At 42.2% G+C, this 18,403-nt stretch overlaps 1 protein-coding gene across 1 annotated transcript; it reads left to right on the top strand.

Annotated features, from left to right (window-relative positions):
• The first annotated feature begins 564 nt into the window (after nt 1-564).
• gng13b (guanine nucleotide binding protein (G protein), gamma 13b) lies at nt 565-18,070 on the top strand. Its single transcript, XM_085270075.1, has 3 exons — nt 565-1,046; nt 12,432-12,558; nt 13,880-18,070. The coding sequence occupies exons 2-3, from the start codon at nt 12,461-12,463 to the stop codon at nt 13,983-13,985; spliced, it is 204 nt and encodes a 67-aa protein (XP_085126201.1). The 5' UTR covers nt 565-1,046; nt 12,432-12,460; the 3' UTR covers nt 13,986-18,070.
• Nucleotides 18,071-18,403: the final 333 nt, after the last annotated feature.

Below are 18,403 nucleotides of genomic sequence, written 5' to 3'. Positions count from 1 at the left end.
ATTGTCAATACTTCCATTTGAACTCTAAATTCAGCTAGTAGTCAACCTTTGCACGACCATACTGCATCGCTGTACAAAACTTCTTTCTTCAACCAGAGTTCTGGCCGATAGAAGGACCAGTAAGCCACATCCATCTTTAGCAATAAATCTAAACTCAGTGTGTCTTCTGTCACGTGATGATGAGAGCCATTAAAGGTTAAATCAAAGGTGTAACTCAAGAGTTATACAGACTGGTTGGCAGTAAAATAACGAATCTCTCCTTTAGTTGCTGATACAAACCGTGTGATCAAACAGATTCTTCTGTTGTCTTAGAGGGTTTAAAAGTGACATAAAGCAAACGTGTTTCTTTTTTCTTGACTGGAAACCTAAATCTTTCTCCTGCTCTGAAGCTATAAGTGGCCATATTAGGGCAGAAATCCAGGATCTGGCAATGGGGGCAAAAAGAGTCCTCGTGCGCGCGCACGGACACGCGCGCACGCACACACACAGAAGTCTTCCCTTGTGCTGTACCTGCGCTTATACCCCCACCCCTTCCTCGCCTTATCAACTCTCCGTACGCATCCTGGGGGAACACACTCTTCCTCTCGCTCCTACACTCACGCGCGCGCGCACTGGCGCTCATATAGGAGGATCCCAGCAGAGAAGCGGGCAGCGAACGACGGAGCGCGCACGGGACCAGATCGTTAACTTGTCGTTTCCCCGCCTCATTCTCGTGCAGGTTCAGCAGCTGCAGCAACAAACCGGACTACCGGCGAACAGCGAGACTCCTCCAGCGCTCCAGACAGCTTCAGACTGGTCGTCATCGCGTCTTTTACTCTGGAGACTGCGGATTTTATCCCTGATCTTTTCCAGCGGATACCGAGAGTGCACACCGCCTCTCCGAGATAAACTAAGTCTACGGACATTAAGTGCGCTATTTGTTTTCTAGCAGAGGGGGGAAATCAGTCTCCGTGAGTCAGGCCAGCTGTCTTCTCGCCCTCTCCTCCAGTTTAACTGCACCGGTCAGACTTGGAAAGAGCAACAGCCTCCGCCAGCGCATCAGTGAGGTAGGAGAGCCACATTATGCCACCGTACACTATCTTCTGTGGCTGCTCTGCCAACATAGCGGGGCCTTTATTAATATTACAGGCTCGCCTATTCGCATAAAGCACGGAGGTCAAACTGACCCCTAAATGAAACTGTGGATTTTATTTTAATCTGGGCAAGACGATAAGTACACTCCTTATGCATCTGTGTCATAGGCTGGGTTTTTTCCGTGCGTACTTCACAAACTGCAACCACGCAGGCTATACAGAACCCACGAATGTTACATAAAACTTATATTTGTCCTCTGCACTTTCTCTTCCTCCTCCTCCTCCCTTTTCTCTCCCTGGCCTCTTTTGACCCTGTTCTGGGGATAGATGGTGCTCCGGACGACGTTTTTAGGGAGGGAGTGAAGAGTTGTGAAGATTTTAATTTTTACACTTTTTCTTTGGTAATAAAAGGATAGTAAACTTAAAATGACCTAAAACCGTCTGGTTATGAGAACGTGGACCCCTGGATCAAGATATAAAAGCTGCACAACCCCCAGACTGAGAAGATCGTCTCTCCTTTTTATTTATTTTTTTTATTTTCCGTTTTATGGCTGAGTGCTTTGTAGTTCATTAATACCAAGCCTCTTCATTGTGGTATGTAATGTGTGTCTCTGTGGTACGTTTGCATCTCATTCACCTCTCTTTGCCATGGTTTTCTCTACTCACAGCTGTTTGTGTCTCTCTGTGGTTCATTTCTTTGCAGCGGATTTTTGCAGTTTTCAATTTCCGTCACAAAGAGATCGTCTTAAAACAAATTTACTATAGATTTTACATGTGTGTTGTTTTCGATCTCTTTGCGATTGCGTTCTATCTCTTTCTACACGTTTTATCTCTACTTATAGCTGTTGGTGCTCTCACTCCTGTCGTCTTTGGTGTATAGGTGTAAGCTTTGCATCTCTTTGCCGTTGTCTTGTGTTCTGGGGCAGGCACCGCCACCCCTAGTGTATGCGTGGCCCTGTGGGGAACACGCATACACCCAAACAAAAACATGCACGCAAACATTAATTCCATCCAATCTAGTTCATGCCTGCATTGATCAGGTTCCATTGATTGGATGTTTCCCTCATGCAGACAGGGCCCCACTAGTGTGATAACATCTGGACTGATCCCAGCCACTTCAGAGCTCACTGAAGTGCTGCTGAAGAGATTAGCTGGTTGTAAAAGCTCAAACATCATCTGTCAGAAGCTGGCATTTATTATCCTCAGCAGCATCTCATCTTCAGTTTAACTACAAGGAGCCTCTTCTTTCTTTCTTACTCGCCACTCTCAGCTGGTCAGAAGAGCTCTGCCTGTTCCTTTCTATTTTTAGCTTCTATTTACAATGCAGTAGCTATAGAGGCAAGAGGAGGCTCTCATTCTGTTTCCATCATCAGCCTCTCTGCCTCTTACTTATCCTTATCTGTCACAATTTATTTATTTTTGCTTTGGCCTTACCTTCCACCAACTCTTACACTTTCACACTTTTATCCTTGGCTTTCTAATTTAACCTTGAGCTATAATCATAGCAGTCAGAAGGACCACGAGTTAAGCATTCAACAGCAGTACCTCACAATAGACCTGCTCCACTCTCTCCATCACACACACACACATATCTATAGTATATGTGAGGGGCGAGATAGCAGAGGAGACGGGGGGTAAAGGTTAATCTCTGGATGCTTTTGACCCAAATCGCTACGTGACCTATATACCCTCTCTTAAAACAACCACCCCACTTTAACCTTCACACACACAAACCCAAATATATCTTTTTAAAAGCTTCAGGCATACACAGATATGTGACAGCCTTTTTGATGCAGACCCAGAGTCTGACTAAATGTTACATTTTTGAGGCACTGTGAGTTATCAAAATACTGAAAACAGATTCAGTTCATAAAAATAGTTGATTTTTTTTTATAAAGAACATGTAATTAACTTGTTCTTCATCTTTTATAAAACTTGAGCAGACTCTTAAGAAAAAGATGACCTCCATTCATGGCAAAGTGTCCCAGTTTAAACTTACAGCTCTGTATACACTGCAGTGAGCTCTGCAAAGACAGCCACACCTTGACCAAACACCATATATTACTGCTCTGAACTACCTGTGTGGTAAGAGCAAAGCCATCATCTCTAAAAGCCGGTCAACTCTTTCCCCCCTGGGAAACCTGTTAGGGGTAACCCTAGTTTCTCTTTTCTAAGTCATATTTCAGAGCTGCATCCAGGTCAAACATGTTTTTGAGGGTAACAGTGAAGGTGAACGCCATGTTTTGGAAAAGTGTTTTTCATGTTTCGAGCACCAAGAGGCAGAATTCTTTTAAAGAGATGTAAAATGAACAAAATCTATTAAAACCGACAAAGAAAGTTTACACCGCCTGAGCTACAAAATGACCACCGCATCCAACTACCGTATTTTCCGCACTATAAGGCGCACTTGAAATCCTTTGATTTTCTGAAAAATTGACAGTGCGCCTTATAATCTGGTGCGCCTTATGTATGAATTCTGGTTGTGCTTACTGGCTCAAAAATCTGTCAAAAATATTTTAGTTTGGTAAGCTACGAAGCCGCACCGCTTGATGGATTGTCTGAGCATTACAGCTACCGTAGTCAGGAGCCTCGTGGAGTAATCTGGGTCCAAAACTGCAGCACACTGAGAGTTAAAAACTGTCCAAATTCTTTCATCTGTAATAAAATGATCAGCGTTGCTGCTTTACCAGGTGTAACAATTAAGTTTAACATCCAGGCATCCATGAAAACAGGATTTATTAAATTTAACAGAGTTAGAAGTTAGCAGGGAGTTAGCTCGCTAGTTTCACTAGTTACCTAAACATGATATAGCATGTTCTGACTGAGAGATTTCTGAAAAATTCAAACGTACAGCTCTGCTATCACTTTCAACATGAATGAAGACAGAAAACTAAACAGCAGTGACGTTTGTAGGGTTACGGAAGTTGGGCTAGCTGCTATATAACGATATGCTACGTGATCGCTAGCGACACAGCTATGTTAGCATAACATAAACACAGTGAAGCTGGAGGATGAATGCTAACTTTTTTCCTACTTGATAAAAGTTAACGTGAGGGTTCCTGATGGTTAGGGACAAATGCAATCGCATGGCAGGATGCTGTAAACGGACCAAACTGCAGTCAGGAGAACAACTGAGATAATCCATCCACAACACGAGGTTAGTCATTCATATACTGCAACAACATAGAGCAGCTGCAGAGAATTCAACATTAATGAATCAATGGTACAGAAGTGGAGGAAGCAAGAAGAATGAGTTGAATAAAGTTTGATTTATCTGACTTCTTTGATTCGCTTAATGCGCCTGATGGTCCTGGTAGTTTATTTTACTTATCTGACTTCATTACGAGATAACAAAGCTGTGTTTCCAACAACTACATTGCCTACATTCCCCTCCTGGGAAGTGTGCAGCTTTCTTACACGATGCTTGTGCAAATGATCCACCTACACTCAGGATCATTCCACATTCATAAAAAGCAGCACGCTCTCTCGACTCTAACAATGCTAAGATGTATAGCCAAGTTAAGTGCTGAGCAAGTATTTTAACATGCTCGACTCCAGAGGGAATTTTCTCACATTCCCACTTTGCTTGATTACAACAAGGTCGTTTCCATCATTTTCAGGTAGCTTGTAATATCTGAGAAAACTGTGAGTGTCCCCATGACACTCTACTGCCCTTGGTTGGTACAGTAACTTGCTCCAAACGTGAAGGTGAACTGTTCCGACTCTCATCCTGACCGCTTCATGCTTTACTGCATGTTGCCCGGTTCATGCAGGCTGTCACGGCTCGATGAACCCGGCAGAACTACAGGATGAGCTAGAAAAAACAAAAACACACACATCAGACTTTGTCAACTAACTGACAATATCAACAGTGCTGTGAGCTTTGGCTGTGGAGTGCCTGTTTGGTTCTGTGACAAAAAGAGCGCTGTACATCCAGTACACACCCTTACGATATCCTGTGTGAATGTGAAGCTAGTCGATGGTGCTGTGATGGAGGGGGAAAGACTTCCGACATGCTCATCCTCGTAAGTGTGGTGATAGAAGCTACGAGGAAGCCGGGGTCTTCCCTGTGATAGTAAACAATGCAGGGCTTATGAGATTAGTTTAGAGTAACATTAGCAAGGGATCACAATAAATTTGACTCTGATTTATTGATGTTTTAATATACATCACAAGCACCATTACACGTGACTGCTGGTTTAGAGTAAATGGGATATAATTGATAGTTTTTTTCCACAACTGCCATAATTGGCCGGAGAACAAAAAAACGGAGACGACTGCTGTGAGAAGCGACAGATTAACTGCCTGAGACAGTCAGAAACAGATATCAGAGAGCAGCGAAAGGACGGGAGCGAGAACGCAGCAGAGTTCTTGATCTTTTCTGATTCAAAGCCCACAGAGTAAGATATCAGTAAACCACATGGCAGTATAATGGTGGAGTCTTTCCATTATTTACTCTGTGTGGCGTTTAAAGGCTGTCTAAAGCAGAGCTTTACCAGATAAACACAGACATATTTACACAGTTGGCTATTCATCCAGTCCCATTCAAAGTAATTGGAGATGGAGAGAGACAAAGGTGTATGATAGAAAGAAAGAAATAGCTGGCATGAAGACGACGTTTAATTCTTGGGTTCATTCAATGACTGTTTATGATAGACGAATTTTTCTCATTACTTCTGGTAGTATAATTGTATAATTCAGTTTTGGCATTCTTGTTGTTCCCAGAAAAAAAGGCTGTAGTTGGGAGGGGGGTCAGTGCATGACTTTCCGAGCATAAGCTGGGAATTAGCATCCAAATTAGCCCTTATACACAATCGCATTTTTAATCTACTTATTTGTAGCAACCAAAATACTCTGAAGAAAATAAACGTTTTTTAAAAATCATACGCTTTTTTTTTTAACTGCAAAATGACAATACCAAATGTAACATTTAAATAATCACTGATGAGCTTTTCCATTGCTTTCCTTTGCGATCAGCTTCAGTAATATAATTACAGCAACAAAAGTAGCGGATAAAACTTAAACATAAATAATTATGACTGAGTCGTCTCTAGCAGACTGCAGAGCTGAAAGATCAAGCCAACGTGGAAGTGCCAAACGCTGCAGTTCCTCTAACGGCCACTTGAGACTGACTCTGTTGACGAGTCAGTCCCCACAGACTCCATGTAAAAGTGACAATAAAGCACTAAAAAGCACGTTTACAGCTTTAAAAACGTGTTTTGGGATCTATGGATAGTTTCTCCCTTCATGACAGCCATGGCGTTTACAGTTGAGGGCATGGTTGCTTTGACAGACGCGCCAACACAGGGAGCTGTAGCTGTCTGCGAGGTCTCACCTCTGCTAACTGCAGTCACTGAACTTGACCTTTAAACTTCTGGTGCTTTAGGCGCCTTTTACAGTATCCTGATGAAATTGCTGGACTCGTTTAATGGCTTGAAATCTGTCTCGTTAGTGAAACTGCACGCTGACTGTGCCATGCATCTCGAAATTTGGCAGATTCTTGTAAACGTAACAGTTTGAAACAGCAGCCCCCCCCCCCTTTCTTTCTCAGCATTACCTGCAGGCAGTAAATCCACATCAGCAGCAGCGGTGGTGGTGGTGGGAGGATGGAGGAAATGACTTGTAGTGACAGATGTCTGTGTTCTCCACGCTTTCCAAACTCCACTCTCTCTCTTCGTGTCGGGAATATTGTTCCGCTTGTTGATGTTTGACGTTTCCAGTGAAATATTTGATACTGCTTGTACAGTGACGTTGCTACTGTAGCCACCTAAATGTTATCTTTAATTCCAAGCTAAGACTCAAACACTTTGTGATGAGCGACATCACGGGTTAACATTTCCACCGGGCATCATCACTCGCTGGTATTTTGTTCAAACAAAGGCAAAATTTGTAGCTTGCTATCGCCAGTGTGTGAATGTGTGTGTGAATGTGTGTGTGAACGGGTGGATGACTGAATGTAGTGTAAAGCGCTTTGGGGTCCTATGGACTAGAAAAGCGCTATACAAATGCAGGCCATTTACCATTTACCATTTTCATTTTAAGACTTGTGCAGTAAAGGGAATCTACACCTGCCTTCCCAGGACAGGAGTAACATAGATCAGGGAAGAGAATAAGTGAAAGAAAAAAACCAGGGAGGCGATCAATAAGTGGTGCAAAAATAAAACAAATAAATAAAAAAGAAAGGAGTCAAACAGAGACGCTGCCAGAGAAGAAATAAGAGAAGGAGGCTGAGAGGAGTGGAGAGAGAAGGATGGAGCAGACAAATAAATGTGAAAAAGAAGAACAGGTAGAGAGTGAAAACAGGGATGAAGGAGATGGTGAGTGATAGAGTTAGATGGAGGAAAGCATCCAATCCCAGTGTTGTCTCTAGAGGATGCTGCTGAAACCTGATCTCAGCCGGGAACTAGCCACCGCTCTAGTCCTGTGTGTCTAATATTGGTAAGACACACACACACATTGTCGTGTAATATTGCACCTGGTGTTTTCCTCATACTCACACGCGTGTGCACCTCACCGACTCACCGATTGCGCATCTCTCCTCGTCTCTCTCAATCTTGCCTCTTTTTTAAAACCACAACCTTTTTACCCGTCTCTCAAATAGCAATGACGTGCTAAAGATAAAAATAAATAAACATGTTTTACATTGACGCCTGAGGCTTTCCCATGTTCAGAGTGATGATTGATTCATTCTGTTCCAGAGTCCTAAATATCAGTTTTCAGAGGGGAAAAATCATTAAAAACCAGTTACGGCTTTGTGTTGCTCAATATTACTGTCCTGATAGTATCAATCGCCTCTTGTACTAGTACATTTACTGTAATGCGCCAAAATGTCAAGTTGGTGCATATCTCACTCCAGGGTTTAACTACTGTTAGGGATAATTTTTCATTTAGGGAAATACATGTCAGAGCGATACATTTCAAGCTAGCTTAGCAGCAGCCATCGGTGGTATAAAAGAAGAACGCAGCTCTCTGGTGTGAAAAATGAAGCAAACATACAAGTGCTGTGTTCTTTTCATACAAAGTCAGAGGATCATATGGAACGGGATGATACTTAAGGTTGCTGGGAAAATGTACATTCCCTGGCCAGCTGGTGAGTGGATGCTGGAGGCTGCCAGCTGTTGCCGGGTGAAATTGGTCACAAAATCGTGCTGCACCAAAAACTTCCTTGTGATTGTGTTGGTCGCCAGGAGATGTGGTTCCCTGTAGTTAGTATGAAAGATGCTGACTTGTTGGTCTTCCTCAAGTTTCGCTGCAGTTTGGTGAGTAGTTTGCAGGGAAGCTGGGAACTTCCCTGCAAACTATGGACTGCAGCAGACCTCTGCTAGAGGAGCGCAATAAGCTATGCACAAGAGGAGAAACCAATGACGTCTTTATATTTTAAGTTCATAACTGTCTCTCAAAAGATAGTTGTGCATATAGCATATAGCAAACGACAGGCTTTGCTGGACAACTGACTGGATGCTTCTTTTGGATCCAGACCATGAAGTAGTTGTCAGATTCGGGGCGCTGTTTCCTGCCTGAATATAAGCCCTCACTCACTAAACTGTCATAAAGGACAACTGCGTAGTATCAACCATTATTCAGTGCCCCTTTAAAAATACCATAGCTGTTTCTATTCTGAAGGATCTCAACAAGATCAATTCTGAGTGCAGACTAGACAAGCACTCATCTCACCTGAATCCTCACATGACTCATAAAAGCACACACGGGGGTACATAAGCACAAGCACACGTACGAGAGGGGCTGCGTATTACTGAGAGAGTGGAGTGGACACAAAGCGTGGGAGGGGAGCAAGAGAGAGCAGGAGGGAGGAACGGACCAAAAAAGACGCTGCGGAAGAGAAAAAATACTCCACTTTTGTGCAGAGTTGGCCACTGAGAGATCCTGTAACTGATATTAATGTCGCATTGTTTATTAATTGTAAATCAGATGATCTGTACGGGTACAGATATATGTATACATTGTTTGTAAGGAGTGCCTCAGTGGGTTATGTCAGGACCTGAATATACTCTTTAATGGGAACAGATCAGCAGGATTAATGATTCAATTCAGTTCAGTTTTATTTATATAGGAACAAATCACAACAATGACCTCAAAGTGTTTTATATTATAAGGTAAAGACCCTACAATAAAGGAGCAACATTACCAATAAAAATAACTCATTCTATTACAAGATTATTGCAGAAAAAGTAATCTGTAAGAGTACTGTACATAAAAGATTAGCTTCCGAGATTGAAAAGTAAAGCCAGCAAGAAGTGGCTTAAATTTGCATTCTTTCCAATGGCCAGCAGGGGGCAAAAAGGCATGACCTGTAATTGCAGTTATCTCTTATCTCACGATAAAATACACTGATGTTTTTTGTCTCCATAGGAGTGATTCTGACTTTAGCTAATTGCATTTCTTACTTCCATGGATGAAATGGATATGACCTGCAGTGCATATTACTGATGCATTAGTCTCTACAGGTTGTGTAAAAGAAGTGCTGATCCCATTATGTCGGATGGATGGATCAGATTTTCTAATTGCATATAGTTTTAGGAACTTATTTCAAGATCTTTAGGAAGAAGATCGATCTGACTGATAGCTGCGCTGATGCTTGAAACCTGTGCGGATGAAAAGAGCAGGACAGTTCCCAAACATGATGACAACAGCTATCAGGAGCCGTAAAGTTCAGTTATGCCTTTCAGTACTTTAGATGTCTCATACATGACTATGGCTGTGGATATGGATGATAAGCTTTGGTATTAGGTGATAGGCACAGATTTCTTTCAATACTCACCATATCCTTGGGGGTGGCTGCTGGGGGAAAACAGAGAAAAAAAATCAATCAATTAATAAACAGGAAATATTGTTTTCCAAGCATGTTACCTCAACATCCTTGTTTGGTGGTTCATCAACACCACCTATATACAGTGGGGCAAAAAAGTATTTAGTCAGCCACCGATTGTGCAAGTTCCCCCACTTAAAATGATGACAGAGGTCAGTAATTTGCACCAGAGGTACACTTCAACTGTGAGAGACAGAATGTGAAAAAAAAATCCATGAATCCACATGGTAGGATTTGTAAAGAATTTATTCGTAAATCAGGGTGGAAAATAAGTATTTGGTCACCTCAAACAAGGAAAATCTCTGGCTCTCACAGACCTGTAACGTCTTCTGTAAGAAGCTTTTCTGTCCCCCACTCGTTACCTGTATGAATGGCACCTGTTTGAACTCATCATCTGTATAAAAGACACCTGTCCACAGCCTCAAACAGTCAGACTCCAAACTCCGCCATGGCCAAGACCAAAGAGCTTTCGAAGGACACCAGGAAAAGTATTGTAGACCTGCACCAGACTGGGAAGAGTGAATCTACAATAGGCAAGCAGCTTGGTGTGAAAAAATCAACTGTGGGAGCAATCATCAGAAAATGGAAGACATACAAGACCACTGATAATCTCCCTCGATCTGGGGCTCCACGCAAGATCTCATCCCGTGGGGTCAAAATGATCATGAGAACGGTGAGCAAAGATCCCAGAACCACACGGGGGGACCTGGTGAATGACCTGCAGAGAGCTGGGACCAAAGTAACAAAGGTCACCATCAGTAACACACTACAACGGCAGGGAATCAAATCCCGCAGTGCCAGACGTGTTCCGCTGCTGAAGCCAGTGCATGTCCAGGCCCGTCTGAAGTTTGCCAGAGAGCACATGGATGATACAGCAGAGGATTGGGAGAATGTCATGTGGTCAGATGAAACCAAAGTAGAACTTTTTGGTATAAACTCAACTCGTCGTGTTTGGAGGAAGAAGAATACTGAGTTGCATCCCAAGAACACCATACCTACTGTGAAGCATGGGGGTGGAAACATCATGCTATGGGGCTGTTTTTCTGCCAAGGGGACAGGACGACTGATCCGTGTTAAGGACAGAATGAATGGGGCCATGTATCGTGAGATTTTGAGCCAAAACCTCCTTCCATCAGTGAGAACTTTGAAGATGAAACGAGGCTGGGTCTTCCAACATGACAATGATCCAAAACACACCGCCCGGGCAACAAAGGAGTGGCTCCGTAAGAAGCATTTGAAAGTCCTGGAGTGGCCTAGCCAGTCTCCAGACCTCAACCCCATAGAAAATCTGTGGCGGGAGTTGAAAGTCCGTGTTGCTCGGCGACAGCCCCAAAACATCACTGCTCTCGAGAAGATCTGCATGGAGGAATGGGCCAAAATACCAGCTACTGTGTGTGCAAACCTGGTAAAGACCTATAGTAAACGTTTGACCTCTGTTATTGCCAACAAAGGTTATGTTACAAAGTATTGAGTTGTATTTTTGTTATTGACCAAATACTTATTTTCCACCCTGATTTACGAATTAATTCTTTACAAATCCTACCATGTGAATTCATGGATTTTTTTTTCACATTCTGTCTCTCACAGTTGAAGTGTACCTCTGGTGCAAATTACTGACCTCTGTCATCATTTTAAGTGGGGGAACTTGCACAATCGGTGGCTGACTAAATACTTTTTTGCCCCACTGTAAATACTGCTGAAACATTTTCTGTAAATGTTTGCTTATATGGACCCGTAATATAAAACTGAGCTGTTATTTTTTAGGCTGCTGTTTCAAGTTTCCGTTGAAACCACAGAACTAACTTTAGCTTTAACTTTTAGCTAACTTTTAGCTAACTTTTAGCTAACTTTAACATTTTTAGGTTTCTGGATTTTCAAATGTAACCAATTATTCTTTAGGTTTAACTAGAAATGTTTATTCATTGGTATTACTTATTAAAGCTATATATCAATTACATTTAGTTACGATTTTATCAGCTTACCCACCATTTTTAAGTTAGACTCTGCTCGCTTGCTAACCCAATTTCACACATTTGATTGTGGTAAATATGGTGCAATATCATGTGTCTGTGGGTGTGTCTGTGGGTGTGTCTGTGGGTGTGTTGGGACAGCACTGAACATGTACACACAATAGCACAGGAGAAAGATTAGATTGAGCACAAATACATGCTGTCCTTTTCCTCCTTTTGAGTACAGACGCAAAAAATTTTGTGACCTTAGTATGAAATTACCAAAGTATTCATTAAAGCCATGGAAGTGGAAACATGAAGCCCAAAAAACACAAAAGAAATCAAACGAATGTATCCTGTAGAGTTAAGAGAGTCTGTCAAATTTTTGGCAGCTCGGTTGTACTCTATGAACATACCAGCCTCTATTCTCCCTCCTGTAGGTGGAATCACTAAGCAGCAGTCATAAATCAGATGCACTTTGTGGTGTTCTTGCTGCAGGGCACAGATGTATTGAGCGTGTCTGCCTGCTATTTGACAGCGCTCTATATAAATATAACTGTGGCCTCCTCCCACTTTGTACAGGCAGAAAAGCCCTACAACAAGCTGCAGCCATGGATGAGATGGACCTGCCCCAGATGAAGAAGGAGGTGGAGAGCCTCAAGTACCAGCTGGCCTTCAAAAGAGAGAAGTCCTCCAAAACAGTGACTGAGTGAGTAGTTACTCCACTGCTGTGCTGCGCAGAGTTCACGACCCTGAAATCAACTGTGCACAAAAAAAGATAAATCGCTCTGAGCCTCTCAGATTGAAAAGGGAAGATATTTGTTTTAGCTAAATACGCCGAACACACTGGTAACTGCATTTACAGGAAGAGGCTGGGGAGAGAAAATAGAGCTATACTAGCTGTTACTATCTCTGGTTGTGTCGTCTTACTCATTAATTCAGTGCATTATTTTAAATTAGTACTAGTTTGTGTATAGTTTTGAGACCAAGTTCAAGTTCCCTCATCAGCAAATGGGGCTCAGTCAGAAGTCAAGCCATGTACTTGCTTCCATAATGTGGCTCAGCACTGTGTATGCTCCCCCGCATGCCTGTATGCACTGTCAGTAACATCTGGGCATGCTCCAGATGAGCATGATGGCGTCTTAGGGAGTCTGTGAGCTGCTATAGATCGGCTTTGGTACTGTTTGGCTTCACCACTAAGTTTATCTGTCTCGCCCTCTCTCTGCAGTCCCATCAGATTAAACACCCAAGGAAGCATTTCATCAGCACTGGGCCTTTTCACACCAGACATGTAAAATCAAAAATGATTTTTCAAATCCAGATCAACAGATCTGACCAATCAGACCGCTTGTAGCCCAGAATGCACACTGCTAGAATTTACTGTCACTTTTTCTCAGTGCTCTGTGTGTGTAATTGCCTTAATGTTGTTGTTCACAGGATGCAAAAGAATAAACAGTTATATATATATGTTATAAAATGTACATTCAAAAAGAGAATGAAACTGAGAACCTGCTTTTGTTTAACGTGTTCATTTTGAATTTGATGCCGACATCTGTGACATTATGGGATTTAAAGTTTAGGAGCAACACATGCTGCCATCCACACAGTGTCAGGCCTATTTCACTAAGACAATGCAAGACCTCCCTCTGCACTTATTTCAAAAGCATAGTCCAAACTGTTCAGCTAAGCATGAATGGGACAACATTTTGTGTTTCAAACTACTGCAGACACTAAAGAAGAGGTCATGCAAGGCAGTAGAAAAAATGCTTTTTTTATTTTATTTTTTATTTTCTGCTGGCTTCAAATTCAAAATCATAAACGTCTGCTCTTAATAAGAAACAGAGTTGTACGTTAGAACTAAAGTACACAAACAAAAGTTGCAAAATTGAATATAATTAGTTACTTATGGTCGCTCAGTTTATCCTTGTCCTTTTGCCTTATATGGGAAAGCGGATAGAGGACAGATTGTGGTAAGACTATACCACAGGAATTTAAAAAATGCCGCTCTTTCTATTTTTCTCTCCACACAGTTTGGTAAAATGGATAGAGGATGGTGTCCCAGAGGATCCCTTCCTGAACCCGGAGCTGATGAAGAACAACCCCTGGGTGGAGAAAGGAAAATGCATCCTTCTTTAGATTTAACCATTTAATGACCCTTGAATTTCAACACACATGCCCTACAGATGACCCCTGAAGCTGATCCTGTGAATGCACCGGCAGGACAGCGCCACCTAACCTCTCACCGTGAATGTACAACAGCTGGCAAACCTAACCCTCTCCCCAAAAACACACCCCAAGGGCACAGAAATACACGCTGACAGAGACACGCATTCACACACTTAACACTGCAAGTTTAATCCTGCCACGGCAATGCATCGTTTTTATGATATGACAGAAGTGATCGATACTTGTACTACGTGTCTTTATATGAATATACGACAACTTTTATTTATGCAGCTGCCAGTCACAAGCTTATTCCCTTTGCAGTTTTTTTCTTCCTAAATTTCCTAAATGCGTTAAAGATGTGTAATGGAGTCACGTTCTCACTGCCAGACTGACTGTAGATCTGCTGGGGGAATTTTGTTCCATACTGGAAATGACCACCATTACAATATAACGAGTCAGACCCCTTTAAACCGAATTAATAAAGTCTTTGATGAAAAAAAATGAACTAAGAACTGATAAGATAGTGATTTGTAAGTAAACACATCTCCTTTTCTTTTGACAGCCTTTCAACCAAATACAAGCTAATATCACCATTAGCATCACATTTAGCTAGATTCACCATTAGCATGACCATTAGCATCGCCATTAGCAATAGTTGCGCGGCTTCCTTTTCCTAAGCTACATGTAAATCGCTTCCAGCTCTGCTCCAGTGCAGTGCAGGGTGACAGTGACGACCCTGTACCTGTTTATCCCGTCTTTAAGTATGACGTCATTAGCTGTGTCTGGGCCCAAACTCCGCTGCAGGTCAAACGATCACTGAGAGTTAAAAACTGTATAAATTCTTTCATCTGTAATAAAATGATCAGCGTTCTGCTCTACCAGGTGTAACAATTAAGTTTAACAACCAGGCATCCATGAAAATAGAATTCATGAAATTTAATGGCTTTAAAAGTTAGCAGGGAGTTAGCTCGCTAGTTTCCATCTAAATATAATATAGCATGTTCTGAGCGAGGGATTTCTTAAACAAATTAAGACGTACAGCTCTGCTGTCACTTCCGACATAAATGAAGACAGGAAACCAAACAGCAGTGAAGTTTGTAGGGTTTACTGAAGTTGGGCTAGCTGGTATATAATGATGTGCTACGTGATCGCTAGCGACACAGCTATGTTAGCATAATATAAGTAGTAACGCTGGAGGATGAACGCTAACTTTTTTCACTCGATAAAAGTTAACGTGAAGATTCCCGATGGTTAGGGACAAATGCAATCGCATGGCAGGATGCTGTAAACGGACCAAACTTCAGTCAGGAGAACAACTGAGATAATCCATCCACAATACGAGGTTAGTCATTAATTTACTGCTGCACGGGCTGGGCTGTAGTTACATCGTAAGGTTTTAAAAACTGAGCTTTAAAGTGAATAGCGGTAATAAAAACCGACAGAGGCCGACAGTGATCACTGCCTGTTTGTAGGAGCTTTTTGAGATTAAAAACAACAAGACACAAAGCATTGAAACATGTTAAAAACACAAAAGCCTTATTAAACGCAGGGTAGTTTGGGCAGGATTCATCACCTCATCACTTAAAGACCGGATAACTGAAAATGGCAGAGCAAATTGACCAATGTGCTAACACAAAGATACAGATGAAACATGTCCACGCACTACTTTCCAAAGTAGTCTGCACAGACACATTTCATTTCATCTGAAGTGCATGTTCATTTAGCTTTTTCAGTGTCTAATAGCTATCCAATCCATCAACGATGCATGAATGACTATAGGAGTAGCTTCAGCAGCACGTTTGCATTCGTCTGCACGGTTGGTGTAGCTTACAGAGCTTACAGTAGTTACGTGTTTAAATAAAACAGGAAAAAAGATGTAAAAATGTGCTTTGGGCTGCAAAGTATATATCACAGGTAGAGAGCATTCTGTTATGCTGCCTGTGTGGGCAGCTGGTATGGTTTAGTGTATCTTTCTTTGTATTTTTCTCCATATTCAAAGCTTTAGCTTGGGGGCAGTTGTAGTCCATTACACGATTGCGGAGCAGGCCATGACCGATATCTTGTCCTACTATAAACTGCAAGTCTTTATAGGTTCTCACGGGACACACAAGTCATCAAAAAGCTAATTTTATATCTACAAGTGTAATTAACAAACAGTTACAGATGAGACTTTTACACACAAAACAGACTCATTTAAATGATTTAAATGTGGAAACAAGCCTTTGCATGGTCTCTGTGACTCTGTGCAGAATGTCTGTAGAGGTTCAGAACTGCCACACTCGAATGCAGGGTGAAATCTGTATAATGGTGCACACTTCCTGACAGTCTTTTCTCTAAGGCACCCACAGTGTTCAGCTTTGTTAAGCTCTCACGCTAGAAAAGTGACGAAAGTAACAGAAGAATGGAAAGAAAGAAAAAATCAGGGAGAAGTGTGAAACTGGTGTACTTGTGAGCTTCGAAAGTCGGCGGACGGGCTCCCTTCTCAGCACTCTGCTGGACCACCTTAATGCATAACGTAACATAACACATGAAACGTTCGCAAAATATCTCCCACAGACTAAATTTACAGCCAGTGACTGAAACTCCAGCCTTTACGTGCGATAAACAACTTGCATGGACCCAAGAAGCTTTCACAGCTCTCCGCTCAGTGTGACTCCTGCAGGTTTTCATATGTAGTTTTAAAATAGCTCATAAAGCATGGTTATCCCATCTAGTCCTGCACACAGTGTTGTTGTTGAGTGTCATAGCAGCTCTGTTTGTGCTGTCAGAGCAGAACTCTGGGTCTCTGGAGGGGTTTGAGTTCCTTCTCCTCCGTAGCTACAGCCCCTAAAGGCTACACAATATAAGCACACACAAATACAGACATGACAACCAACACAGAAACATATATGCACATATTGTCTCTCTTGACACATGTACAGACAGACCAGTTTAACTTATTAACTTATTTATTTATTTATTGACAAGATTTCTTCTTCTTCACGTTTCTTTTTTTTCTTGTTTCCTGCGTCTCCGCTCCCTCTTCCTCAATCCCGCCCTCCAAGATTAAAACAAAATATATCACAAAAACGACCAAAAACGACTTCTTCACCTTGCCGGATCACCATCTACTACTGCCTTGTACACAGTTTCCTTAAAACGAGAATGTAAATATGTTGGCATGATGTCCAGACATCGCCGCCGACTGCAGAACAGGCGGCGGTTGCGCGTGCATGCGACTGTAACTGTGTGTTTGTGCGTCCATGTTTTACAAAAGAAATTTGGACTTTAGGCTCCCATGTGTACTGTAAAGCACACACGCACAGCTGCATCACACAGACACACACAGACACACACATGCAGGCAGGCCTGAGGAGGAGCAGATCAACAAAATACACACATACACTGCTTAGTGAGAATGTGTATGAGGGGAGGCGCGGCAAGGATGTGGGATTCTCTAAAGGACTTGGGACAGCGGAGCCTCAGGTCCTCTTCTTTTTCATGAATCTCTTCTTTTTGTGTTTCCCCCAAATGCTGCTCCGTGATTGGATGGATGAGCAGTATTTTATTTTTCGGACATTAAAAACTCCATTTGAACACATGTGTTACCCATAAAGAGCTATTAAACACGATCGTCTACATAAAAGAGTCTAATATTAAGTCTAATACCTACTGATCCCCCTGAAATTGCTCTAAAGGTTTAACACTCACTCTGGGAAAGCAACAAATGCTGGCCACTGCAGGCTAAAGTAACAAGTACATGAGAGGACTCCTGAGTCTGCCTGTCCCTCGTCTGTTTTTTTCTGTCTAGCTACTGTAACTTTACTTGTTTTTTTTAATATACTCTGAACGTGAGTATGTATGTATGTTATAACTACTATAATGACAACATAAAACCTTGTCTAAATATCTAGCAACATATTCCTCGTGAGAGTGGTTTGGAAAAAAGATATTATGCATCAGATCAAAATTCCTAGTGTGAAGATGACAACGAGCAATAAATTGTAGATCATTTTTTTATTGAATGTTTTACAAAAACATTTATCTTATCGAATAAAGTAGAAGATTTTTAGACAGCTTGGGTGTCCTGGCTGGTTTTTGTGTGTTTTCTGCTTCTGTATGTGAGTAAAAGGAATCCACACCAGGACTGGTGTTCAATGACTGCTGTAGGTGGTATCGTCCACAGCAAGGGTGGGTAAATGGTAAATGGCCTGTATTTATATAGCGCTTTACTAGTCCCTAAGGACCCCAAAGCGCTTTACATATCCAGTCATCCACCCATTCACGCACACATCCACACACTGGTGATGGCAGCTACATTGTAGCCACAGCCACCCTGGGGCGCTCTGACAGAGGCGAGGCTGCCGGACACTGGCGCCACCGGGCCCTCTGACCACCACCAGTAGGCA

This window comes from Mchenga conophoros, linkage group LG4 (genome assembly GCF_057382185.1).
Source record: "Mchenga conophoros isolate Kocher_MC1m ecotype Shallow Benthic linkage group LG4, M_conophoros_male_GT1.1, whole genome shotgun sequence".
NCBI classification, from domain to species: Eukaryota; Metazoa; Chordata; class Actinopteri; order Cichliformes; family Cichlidae; genus Mchenga; species Mchenga conophoros.
Note: the sequence above shows the minus strand (reverse complement) of the source record. Positions and strands in the feature narration are given on the sequence as shown.

What these genes read in the sequence shown, in the direction of transcription:
- gng13b (XM_085270075.1), top strand. Translation starts at nt 12,461, where the DNA reads ATGGATGAGATGGACCTGCCCCAGATGAAGAAGGAGGTGGAGAGCCTC. An exon ending in TCCTCCAAAACAGTGACTGA is followed by an intron (nt 12,559 to 13,879) that starts GTGAGTAGTTAC and finishes CTCTCCACACAG; the next exon opens with TTTGGTAAAATGGATAGAGG.